Here is a 12,674-nt window from a genome sequence, read left to right on the forward strand (position 1 = left end):
AAATCGTGGCCATAACTCCATAAACAGTGTGGGAGAAGGATCAGATCGGTCGTACATGTGTCACCCAAGAAGAGAACAAAACCGGCGGCCCATTATTCCCACGATGTGCGGAAATCGAGGAGACGCCTCGGTTAGCATGCACGCTCCGATCATTTCCTAAAAACTGCCCGTGCAGAACTAGGGTGGGTCCGCCAGGTCAAGTCTTGTCAGTCAGACCGCAGCAGTGATAACGTCATCAATGATGCCATGGAGCCCTCCGGAAGCATCCGAAGAAACACAAAAACATCGGAAGCATTACGTGCGCACCCGATAAAACGTAATATCAAAGATGCCTTTGCGAAGAATATTTGAAGAAAAATGGCGGAATGTTCAACTCGAGTCTGCACCCGGCCGCAAGCACCCGTGCCCAGACTCGGGGGCTACTCCCATCGGGAGCGCTGGACGCGCACCCGATAAAACTATTTTACACTCCAGGATCATGCCCGGGGACTTGATTCTGTGTAGGGTAACGTTGTTTTGCCATCGGCAGTTAACCAGCAAAGCTGGGCGCGGTACTCATTATCCCTTGCGTGTTGAAAACTTACTGAAGAATACGAGCCCCGACGCAAATGTATCGGATGACCCATGAAGACTCGCATAAAACTTCGGCAGAAGAAGACATCGAGTGGTATAACTTGAGTCTACGCACGGATTGCAAGCATCCGTACCTAGACTCGGGGGCTACTCCCATCGGGAGCGCTGGACGCGCACCCGATAAGAGAAGATGATGCTGTTACAAGATGGACAAGAACAATCAAGAAGAAGATCATTAGATGAAGGCATGCTTTAGTCTCTACCCGAAATATCTTCGACTAGACACTCGGGGACTACTGACGTGGGCATTACCCTTCGGGTAACCGATATTGTCTTATCCCGTTCAGTTCAACTGGAGGCCCATGAAGATACTTGATGGCAAGGCGGGCTACTAGGACGGCGCTGGAGAAGATTCCTTGAAGAACAAGACATAGAAGAGCCGAACAAGGAAAGTTTAGAGCTAGGTCTTTTGTAAACCTAGTCGTAGCCGGACAGACCTCTGTAGACCTGGCCTCCTATATAAAGGTCGGGAGAGGGGCTGCCGAGGGACACAACCAATCTTAGCAACTTTAGCCACCAAAAAGTCTAGAGCTAGGTCGCCGTAGCACTTAGCCTCTCGACAAGATTACAGCCGAAACCTTCGGCACCCCATTGTAACCCAATATTTTCATAATCAAGATCAGACAGGCAGGACGTAAGGGTTTTACCTCATCGAGGGCTCCGAACCTGGGTAAATTGCTCTCCCCGCTTGTCTGTTCACCGATGTCTCGTGTTAGCCTACATGATTCCATCAACCCTAAGCTCCAATCGGAGGGCATTGCCGAGGAATACCCTTGACACAAACCCTTAGTCCGCTTCGGAGTACGGCCAAACTTCGTCAGGGGTAGCTTAGTCGGGTGACCCCCTAGACTTTCTTGTTGAACTTTGAACGTTCTTGTTGTGAGACTCCGCACTTGCTATGTGCGCTTTTCTATAAAATTACAGATAAGTTAGGCCTATAATTTGTGACAATGAGTAATTAAACTTGAGTAATGTAATCTTTTAGCTTCTTAATCATAGGTTAAATAGATACACACACACATAAATGAAGCGAGGGAGAAAAGTCCGCTGCAACGCGCGGGCACTTAGCTAGTTCAGCAAAGAGTTATATACAGTTTTAGTCCCACAACTTGCATCAAAGGAGCATTTTAGTCCCACAACTTGTAAAACGTGCACCGGTGGTATCACAACTTGCTTAGCCGGAACAAACTAATCCAATCAATCCGAATAGTGCCAGGTAGGCGCTGGCTATATTTTTAATTGTTGCACTTCGGTCCATGAGAAGACTAAGAAATAATAAGTATGGTCCTTCCGCCATGCAGTGAAGAATTTACGGAAAGAGATCTCGTTTGCCATTTCTTCAGTTTTTCACTTACGTTTTATCTACCAACAAATAGAGCGCACATCTCGGCGACAGAACTGAAGTAGTTGGCAGCGACGGCAAAGGTAGTTCGTGTCGTCGTTTTCGTGGATCTCGGTGATCATGCGCTACCGCGAGCACAAGGAAGATCTGCCACTATACGGTATGACCAATTTCTACTGTACCCGTCTTATTTCTCCTATGATGGCCATGCTGGTGGTGGACGTAGATCGATGCCCTGTTTTCCCTGGGCAGCATCGCTCCGGCACCGGCACAGTCGATACTCAGCGTGGTGGTTGTTGTCGCTCCTGGTGCGTCTGTCGTGGCTGCCGCCATCTTGATCCGCGCGTTCCTCTCGCACTAATGCGAGATGGTGTTAGCCGCTGTAGACACCTATTGTATAGAGTATCTCGTCAGAGAAATTGGTGCAGACTCACTCCAAAATAACTCCAAAGCTGACCCAACCCCAATACTTGCATAGTGATTCTAGTGCTATGTTGTTCAACATAAAAGGAAGCTCATGCCTGCACAATTCAACATCGCGTAGCTACAGCATCTTCACTGCAAGGAACTGCGACGACGGCACCGCTGCAACCCTTCACTGGATGTAGAGCCTAACCCCAGTCCCAAAAGAACGGGCCTCCCGGCGGCGGCGCCCGTACTCGATGACGATGCAGAGAACCTGCAGGAGGCACCGAAGCACGTAGCCGTGAGCCAGAAGCGAAGATGAATAGCGGGGCTCTCGGTGACGGAGGCGACGAGTACTGCAGCGGCAACGGCGACGAATAGGACGTTCCAGAGCACGTCGAGCAGGACGACGGCTTGGAATAGGCCTAGTCTGTCTAGTGCTCCTCGAGGTGCTCCGCCGTCGGCTCCCGCACCCACACCGATGGCTCGCGCATCAGGCGGCGGCATCGCATGGATGCCTGAAGGAGTGACGAAAGGATTTTTTCCCCTTCTAAATATCCAGTAAAGAATAAGAAGATTTAGTTGGGGGGTTTCGGCAAAACGTTCACAGCAATGCGATGTCATGAAGCCACCGTGGCTCACACGTGTCGGCAGCGGACGACTTTGGGACGAAAATCAATCCGACTTGCAAGTTGTGGTACTACCGGTGTACGTTTTGCAAGTTGTGGGACTAAAATGCTCTTTTGATGCAAGTTGTGAGACTAAAACTGTATATAACTCTTCAGCAAATATTAGCAACTAGTACATCTAAATAAAGCTATGTCAACTAGCAGCTATTCCAATCAAATTGATTCAGCAAAAATTAGCATCACTAGTTATCCAATCAAATCCATCACTGGTATGTGCAAAATACGTCCATGAGAATGAGCTAGCTACTCAATCAATCCGTGCGAATGCTGCAAATTTTGCCAGCTGCAAAGAAATTTTGCCAATCAAATCCATCACTTAGTGCTTCTGAAATTTTGCCAGCTGCAAAGAAGAATTAGTTGGTACAAAAATATAAATATATAATCACAAGAAGCTGATCTTGGTTTTTCGTTAAATCTGGTGATGTGATTAAATACGAGACACTTATCCTAGGCACACTGAAATGCCTGATGAGCCCAAAAATGGTGACATGAAATATATCACGCTGACTAGAAGGAAGATTGTTGGACGTATTTCGATTGGGCTAAATCCTTTTTGGTAATTTAAACAACATTTGCTGAAAATGAGCGCGCCAAAGCACGCTAGGTTCATCTAGTTATACCAAACCAACAATCAAGCAAGACGGTTAGAGTTCTATTGTTATCAAGAATCAGAGCGATTAGAGGGCGGTGGGCCTTCAAAGTTTTGTATTGATAGCAATATGCACAGCACGTTGATAACAGAGAATTACAGAGAGTTCAGACCCACACCACGTCCACCCACTAGCTTCCGACCATTCAGTATTGTCTTGATTGCCAAACTAATCAAGATGGTTTTAGAAAATCCAGAATTCTAAGAGACTATCAACTACAGTAGCGCCTAAACAAATTTGATCATCCACAACTACAGTTAACTTCCAGTAGCAAAATTCCCCATGGTCAACAAAGAAGAAGAGATGGAAGTAGAACCAAATTAAGGCAGAAGAGTAGAACGAATCTACAGGCAGTAAGCCCATAAGCCCATAGTGGCAGAAGCTCGAAAACCATGCTCACCGCCGGCACGGGCGCGAGCTGAGCTGGGTGAGCAGATCGTCCATGTCGGGGTTCAGGTACCGGACCCAGCGCTGGCAACAAGACGAGTCGTTCGCCTAGACAGTGTGCAGCAGATGGCGTCCCACCCGCAGCAAGCGGTCCTCCTCCTCGCTCCACATCCCCTTCAGAGGTGGCCGCTGCGGTGGATGCTTCGGTAGGTAGTGGCCACGGCGGTAGCGAGCCAGAGGGGCCCGGTAGCGAAGATACCGACATGGTCGCAATTTTAGACAAGGGCAAGTGCAATAAATATAATTTACACTAAATTGGTATACTCTTCTATAGCTAGTTTTATTATGTTACAGTCTTAATAATCATATATCTACCTCATTACATAGTTATCGTACTAAATAAAATATAAAATTTTACAAATTTTAACTGTATCGTTTTCTTTTCATTACAATGTACAATTATTATTACACTTGCCTTGAGCTAAAGATAAGTTTGGTAGATATATGTACTGGATATGTCCTAACAAATATCTTAATAGGAAGATTTTTAGTGTACAATTATGAAAGTCTAGTGGTATTTTGTGGTCGGATGTGCCTTATAAGTTACAGTATGTTCAATAATAATCTGAAATTGCATGTATTATATGCACCTGATATTCAAAATTACTAATCACCATTTATCATAAAAAATTGAATTCTCTAAATTTCTTGAACACATGATTTGAATCGCTAGGACGATCAAGATGACTTTGGTATACACAACTATAAATGTCAGTTTTCCAAAACAAATTGCGCATCATATTAAAATGGAAATTGAGTTACCATTTCTTTCACTACAACTAGGTGAGTTTCCATCGGAGAGACCAGCAACCACTCGACGTATGCGCCGTGTCAGGTTCATGTTTTCCCGACGCCCGCCTGACTTACGCGTTTTCAACCGTTACACACGTCTTTTAGTTGTTCGGTCATGGTTTTCACCGTGTCGCGAGCGATACGCGAATCGGCATGTTGTCAGGTTCATGTTTTCCCGACATTCGATCGACATACCCGTTTTCAGCTGATTGTCGTGACCAAAATTTATTTGGACCAGCCCTAGGACCATGTCGGTATCTTCGCTACCAGGCCCCTCTGTCTCTGCAGGTGTTCACGTTGACGTGCCCACCCGACGTGCCCGCGAGGTCGATTTCCCGGATGCCACAAAACTTGCGCGTTCCAGCGCGTTCTTGGCTGTTCGACTGACTGATACGAGGACATAGCCTATCTCTTCATTGTTATATGAGGTTTGTGGTGTGGACTTGCTACTACAAATAAAATAAGCATTTATCTATATTCAATATCGCTATATTTCATAACGTAAGCCATTTTAGCAAACTAAAATATTTTGCTGATACTTACACTATGGTTCGAGATGAGTAGTTTGTTAAACATACTACCTCCATCCGGTGGGTTAGGCCTACAGGTATTCTTAGCTTCAATTTGACAAACATAAAAATACGCGTAGGCCTATTCCAACGAAACGGAGGGAGTAATAGATAATAGTATAATGTTGATGAAAAAAATTACTTAGAATTTCCCAGTTTAATCATTTTTCAAGATTTACAATAGTAACTTGGGTCTAAAGACATGGAAGATTCATGGCAAAATTCAGTGCTTGTCCAGTTCACCCGCTACTGCCCCAGGAGAGATAACAGAGTTGCAAAACTGATCGGCCAACTAACAGAGCAGCGGCGTTTCTGAGGATTCCATTGGTAAAATGGCGTTTTTGAGTATGGGGTGGCGGCAAGAATGATAAAGGCAGTCAATTATGGGTTCCAAATATATGAACAATCAAAGAACAATATTGACATTCAACTTGCGTATAAACATCCTGAGACATTGGTGTTTAGCCAATGCAGTGTCAAGCCCTTGAATGTCCACATCAAAATAGGGTCTGAGATATTACACCATGGGGAAACCAATGAGTTTGGGTGGCAATGCACTTTTGAACAAAAGCAGAGTATCGAGCTTCAGGTCTCGCAAACAAGTAAATAAACCAAAATACATGAATTAAGAGGTTTGCTTGCATGACTTCATCGATATAAAATCAGGGACATAAAATAGATATACAAATACAATACCCATATGAAAGAAAGGTGTGGCACGACATGACATTAACACAAAAGTTTTTGACTGACAATATCACTTATTCGACAATCAAGTTAACTTGATCCTGATGCATACACACCTGAGATGCAATTGTTGGCAGTCTACATGCCTTTGGGAATGAGTAGCGGCGTCTGGTTAGTCCCGAGCAAGCACCTGGGGTGCAAGTTGACCTTGAGGGGAACACACCAGTACCGCCACACACAGCTAGTGCTACAGTGTGTGCACTTGACTGGCGTGGCCACGGTGTTCACGAGTAGGTGCGCCGGGCGCAGGGGCGAGACAGTCGTGACTGGCAGCTGAGAACACACGGGGTGCACGTCGAAGCCGCACAGGCGGTAGCTGTAGTGCATGCCCCGAACAGATGTGCTGCACAGGTCGCATACCCGTGGGTCATCTGCGAACATGGCTCGCTCGAGCGGAGCGGATGCTGACCGTGGAAGGAGAACGGCACGGTCTTTGGGCACGTCGCGCAGAACTCGTGCAGGTCGAAGTCGCTGGCGTCGCATCAGTATCGGAGGCCAACGCCGTGGCAGCCGCACCGTTGCAGCGGAATCCAGCACTGCCGGTGTCGACGAAGACCAGGGGATGCTTCTTGTGGGCGTCGTGGACGATCACCCTCGGCATTATGGATGGATGCCTTCTGGAGAATGGTGCGAGAGATGGAGTTGAGCCGAGCCAAATGTGTGTTACATATAAATAGAGAGGCCATCCGTTGGGTTGGGCAATAGCTCTCTTCGTGGAAGTTTTCTAAGAGGGCCAGAGGGGGAACGATAGGTAAGAAGAGGCATGGAGACAAGTAATCACGACCACCTGCAATGCCCCCAATGTGCGATGATTTTTCTGTTCACAGTGGTCGCAGCAATTGGGCCTAGTGTTGCCGCCATTAGTTTTGAGCAAGTTTCTTACTCCCACTCGAACAGGAGACCACGCCTCGTCTTCCCAACGCCCAGCACGCTACCTAGCAAGGCCAGACAAGGTGGAGCGCACCATGTCTCCTTTTTCTAGTTTATTATACTCATTTGATTACTTCATTCAGTTACAGTAGCTTACCTCTACGCATACAATGAACTCTTCAGAACCATTCAAATATTTCCCTGGCCGAAACTCCAAAGCTGTGACCATGAATTATCAATTGGTGTTCCCCAAATCTGAATAATACCTCAAGCTGATGTTATTGTATTGGCGTGTCGTCCATCACCATTGTGAGGTCTTCTTTCAGCAGGGTGATCTGATGAACGCTTTGGCAATCCTCAGGTGTAAGCCATCCAAATTGTGTCGCTTGTCAGTCGCCGACAAGTCAGAACAACAGCAGAAGGGACATGGGGTGCAGGTTTACCTCGCAGGGAACGCACCGGTAGCACGGCAAACAGACGGTACACTCCATTGGCTTGGCCAGGGTAAACATAACGAGATGCTCCAGGTGCAGGGGCAGATGGCTGCGGCTGGCAGATGAGAGCAGACTCGTTGGACGGATCACACAGGTCGCATCTGTGCGGGGTGTGGCCGTGGAAGGCAAAAGTCACCTCATCGCGCAGAACTTGTGCAGGTCAAAGCCGCATGCGTCACAGCGGTAGCAGCAGCCGTTGCAGCGGAAGGCAGAGCTGCCTGTGTGGCGGAGCACCAGGGGGTGCATGGTGTATCTTGTGGGAGTAATGGATGATATCGTTCAGCATTATGCGTTCGTTCCTTCCAAAGAATGGTGCGAGACAGTGAGATGGAGTTGAGCATCACTGGTGGGCTGTGGGCAATAACTCTGCTCCGGGAATCCTAGTACCCGAGATGGAAAACAAGCAGACGCATGAAGCATTGAACACTGTTGCCAGAATTCTAGGAAGTGGATGGAAGTCCAGTCGAGCAGACGAACAGAAAGTTAAAGTTAGTACTCGCATTTTCAGGTCATTCACAAAAAGGAAGAAGTCACACCTTCAGTTGCAGAACAGATTTATCATTTATGAGCACTTCTGTGTCACCCTCACGCCAAAGATTCAGAGGCATGTATGTTTTCCGACAAACACAGAGCTTTGGTATGAGTCAGTTTATAGTGGTAGTTCCAATTCTGCAGCCATCACTATGAGCTTTCATGATGTTGGAATACCATACAAATTTCCAATTTCGTATGCATCAGAGTGATTAGAGAACGGTATCATACCATATGGTTAAACAGGCAGGCTAAGGTCTTCCAAAGTTTCAATGTTGATTTCAGGAAAATAATGTATCACTACTGCGAATAATCTGGCAATATGGGTTGTATTGTCCGTCGATGACATCACAGATTTTACACCTGTTTGAAGAGGCAATATAGGCATCAGAAACTATGGAGGCAAAATGACTAACCAATATATTAATATGAACAGAAAAAATCTAGAAGTCTTACCCCATAGTAATAACATGAATTCTTCAGATCAATTCATTTATTTCCTAAGTTGTGACCATTAATTATCAATTAGTGCTTGCTGTCATCTGAATCTGGGGTGTTCAAATCTGGGTCAGGTTTAACCCGTGGAAACCAGCTAATCTGATTTGTACTGGCACAGTAGTGTATGCTCCAATCGGCCCCAATCAACTAGATCATAACAGGGATAAGTTTTCAAAGGTTCGGGAAAACTGTTGTTGAACACCCTAACCTGCATAAGATGCTAAGTTGCTGTTATTATATCAGCTTGAACTCCACCACCATTGTGAGGTGTGCTTTCAGTAGTGTGATGAACCCTTTGGCAATCCTCAGCTGGCAGCCGTACAAACTGTGCCATTTTCTCAGTTAACCTGGCAACAGCTTCTTCCCGCTTGGCCAGCTGCATGAGTATCTTGATCCTTCTAAATGAAACACTGCTGGGTTTCTGCCCCAAATCAGTCAGTTGATGAAAGCACCTCTCAGCTTCCTCCAGCTTTCCCTCATCACATAACAGGTCAAACAGCACATCTGACACCAAGGTGAATGACCCAAACCCGTTCTTCACCATATCGCCCCACAGCTCTAGTGCTTCCGCCACCTTACCATGGCGATGACATAACCTGATGATAAACATGCAAGACTGGGTGTTTGGGAAGCATCTTTCGGACCGCATCCGCTCATACAACAGCCATGAGCTACCAATGTCAAACGCCCAGTAATAGCACCGGAAGAAAAGGTTATACGTCGTGGCGTTCGGCATCAGCCCCTTTGAGGCCATCTCATCCATCAACGCAAAAGCATCACCAAGCCTCTTGGCTATAACAAAGTTCCGTATCGTGGCATTGTACGCCGCGACATCCGGGTGGCACCCGAGCTCGCGCATCTCCTTCAGCAGGTCCCTCGCCTTGTCAGGCTGGCCAACCAGTCCCAGCCCGCCAATCAAGCTTGTATACGTGATCACGTCAGGAGCGATTTCACTCGCACGCATTTCATCGAGCAGGCTGTAGGCCTTCTCCACGCCCCTGTTCTTGCAGTGGCAATCAATCAGAGAGTTGTAGGTGACCAGGTCAGGGCTGATCCCGAGCTCTCGCATCTCCGCGAAGAACGCCTCGGCGTCCTCGGAGGACTTCCAGCCGGAGAGCAGGATGTTGAAGGTCTGGCGGTTGACCTGGAACTCGTACTTGTGCGCGTGGTAGACGTTGCGCGCGTCGGACATGCTCTTCTCCTGGCAGAGCGTGCGGAGCAGCGCGTTGAAGAGGTCGGCGGAGTCCGCGCCCCCCTCGCGGCCGCGGAAGAGGCGCAGGAGGCGGCGGAAGGACGAGACGGTCTCGCGGACGGAGCAGATCTTGGCGACGCGGCCGAGGACGACCATGGCGGTGCGCGGGGTGACGGCGTCGGGGCAGAGGCGGCGGCAGGAGTGGACGAGGTCCCACATGTGGGAGAAGCGGCGGGCGCGGCCCAGCACGTAGAGCGCCGTGTCGAGCGCGAACGGGGAGGGCGTGACGCCGCAGCGGTCGGCGGCGAGCGAGAGGAGCGAGAGCGCGCGGAGCGGGTCCCCGTGCGCGAAGCGGAAGCGGCGGAGGACGAGGTCGAGGAGCGGCGCCGAGAGCGGGACGGCGGAGGCGGAGAGCGCGGACTCCATGGCCGACGGCGTGGGCGCGGCCGTGACGATGCGGTACACGGAGTCGGCGTCGGCGTCGGACGCCAGGGCGTCGCCGCCGGCGGGGATTTCCGGCAGCGGAGACGGCGGTGGCCGGCGGGACGGGGAGAGGTACTGGAAGACCCGACCTGCCGGCCTGGGAGGCATCTTTGGGAGGTGGGCGGCGTTTCTTGGAGGTTTTGGAGAGGGTTTTGGTGGCGACGGCGCGGAGCGAGCGGCATGGAAGAGATTTTTCAGCTCGGGAGAGGAATGAGAGTTCGTGTGTACCTCAAGATGGGAATGGGCCGGGTCGACCCACTGGGTCACTGGCCCGATCCAACAAAACAGGGCCGTTGGGGCAGTCGGGTCGGCTTCATACAAAAAAACGGCGCTGGATCGGGCCGGCTCGAACGGCGCTGGGACGTGCTATACACCGAGCTGGTCGGTCGGTGCAACGCACCGCACACCCCCGCAACTCGGGCCGGTTCAGTGAGCCGCGGCCCATCCCAACAGGTAAGCTTTTTTTCCTTTTTCTTTCCTTTTTGCTGTTTTATCTTTTTCTGTTTATATTTCCGTTTTTAAAATCTAACAACTTTTTTGGAAACATAAAACTATTTTTTGAGATAGAATATTCCGTAAAATTTGAACATTTTCAAAACTGAACAAATTTAGAATTTGACAAATTTTAAATTTGAACAATTTAAAATTTGAACATTTTTTAAAGTTGAACATTTTTACAGTTGAACATTTTTAACTGAACAGTTTCAAAGTTTGAACATTTTTCAAAAATTTAAATTTGTACACTTTCCAAATTTGAATAGTTTTCAAATTTGAACGGTTTTCAGATTTGAACGGTTTTCAAATTTGCACATTTTTGAATTAAACATTTTCTCAAATTGAAATTTTTAAAAAATTAAAATTTTTCAATCAAAAAAATATAAAAAGACCGAAAACGGAAAATAGAAAAAAGGAACCAGAAAAGAAAAAGAAAAAGGAAAAACAAACTACTACAGGCTAAACAGACACAAATGGGCCTGGCCCAAACCCGACCAGGGGGTGTGCGATGGCCGGTAGCCACCGACCTGGTCGGTGTATAGGCTTTGCCAACGGCGCTGGGCTAGAGGCTAGAGCGGAATCTTCAAATTTAGTACACACGGGCCGAATTTGTTTGTCATCAGGGCATTAATGTGGGCCATTGGGCTATGCCCAGTCTCACATGTTCTCATTTTCAGTCTCCAAATGTAGCATAATTAATTCTAGGGCCCCTCTATCCTTTTTTTTTTCCCGAAAAGTCCACGGATTTAGACATAATCCTCAATAACATTATAAGAAAAAACCAGGATTGAGAACTCATCCTCCGGCGAGCCTTTCTTCTTCCTCTTAAGCAAATAGTGTCCCGCAGCCACCATCCTCCCCACTTTCGGCTAGCGCAGTCCACAGTCACCTCCCGCCATCCCTCAAACTTGTTGCTTTCTCCTCTGGCTCTGACGAACCCTAAGATCAGGGTAATAACGCCGTAGTTCAGACGCCCCATATCAAGAGTTCCAACGTAGAACTCTTGAAACATGGGCATGATAGTCCCCTGGAGTTTCTCCCAGAATTTCTGGAAGAAGACAACCGGAAACCCATGAGGGCTAGGGACCGAGTTGGCCTTCATGCCATCCAGCGTACAACGGACTTCCGTTGAGAGGAACGGAAGGGTGAGATCGGCATTCTCATCCTCGGAGACCCAGGCCCTAGCTGGCCATAGATCTGCCGCGAGGGCAACCCCTGTTCTGGTGCCGGCCGCAAATAGACCTTTATAAAAGGTATAAATATGGGTAGTGATATCCCCGGCCTCCTCCAGTAGGATATCACCATCCTAGAGACAGGGGATGGAACACTTCCGACGACGGCCATTCGCAATTGCATGGAAGTATGCAGTGTTCGCATCCCCTTGGAGGAGCCAATTCTGGCGACTCCGTTGTCGCCAGAAGACCTCCTCCCCACGGTAGATCTCCATAAGCGAGTGTTCAAGGGCATAGCGTTGAAGCCACTCCTCAGCGGCTAGGCCCTCCTCGTCCGCGACGGATCTAACTCCTGAATCTGGCGAAGGAGTAGGTCCTTCTTCTGGCGTACCTCCGCCCCGAGGTTAGCCCCCCAGCCTCTCATAAACTAGCGGGCGATCTTCGCATAGTGATGCCAAACATCAACTACACTGAAGACCCGCGGTGGGAAATCCGCAGGCAGTTGGATATAGACATAGTCTTGTGTCTGTTGAGGCCAAAACAGATAAGTCGTGTGTTTGTACCAGCCAAAAACGAAAGTCATCTCCTGTTAAGAAAAGTGTGAAACATGGAAGATCACGGTGTCGGACCTAGCTAGGAATTTGGAGGCAAACGCTCATTGATGT

The 12,674-nt window shown here is 48.3% G+C and overlaps 1 protein-coding gene and 1 long non-coding RNA gene across 4 annotated transcripts; both read right to left on the bottom strand.

Annotated features, from left to right (window-relative positions):
- Positions 1–1,899: 1,899 nt before the first annotated feature.
- LOC139839326 (uncharacterized) lies at positions 1,900–2,918 on the bottom strand. The gene is made up of 2 exons (XR_011756912.1): positions 2,497–2,918; positions 1,900–2,365 (listed from the first exon to the last, which is right to left on the bottom strand). It is a non-coding gene; the product is annotated as an uncharacterized lncRNA (long non-coding RNA).
- A 3,603-nt stretch (positions 2,919–6,521) lies between these two features.
- LOC127296581 (putative pentatricopeptide repeat-containing protein At1g02420) lies at positions 6,522–10,522 on the bottom strand. Of its 3 annotated transcripts, XR_011743924.1 has the most exons (3): positions 8,626–10,522; positions 8,401–8,532; positions 6,522–8,307 (listed from the first exon to the last, which is right to left on the bottom strand). XR_011743924.1 is itself a non-coding variant. In XM_051326717.2 (2 exons), the coding sequence occupies exon 1, from the start codon at positions 10,448–10,450 to the stop codon at positions 8,888–8,890; it is 1,563 nt and encodes a 520-aa protein (XP_051182677.1). In that variant the 5' UTR covers positions 10,451–10,522; the 3' UTR covers positions 8,287–8,532; positions 8,876–8,887. The 3 variants fall into 3 exon arrangements, 1 of the variants encoding a protein (XP_051182677.1); XR_007848572.2 differs by having other exon boundaries at positions 8,287–8,532; XM_051326717.2 differs by having other exon boundaries at positions 8,287–8,532; positions 8,876–10,522.
- Between the last annotated feature and the right edge of the window lie 2,152 nt (positions 10,523–12,674).

This window comes from Lolium perenne, chromosome 4 (genome assembly GCF_019359855.2).
Source record: "Lolium perenne isolate Kyuss_39 chromosome 4, Kyuss_2.0, whole genome shotgun sequence".
Taxonomy (NCBI): Eukaryota; Viridiplantae; Streptophyta; class Magnoliopsida; order Poales; family Poaceae; genus Lolium; species Lolium perenne.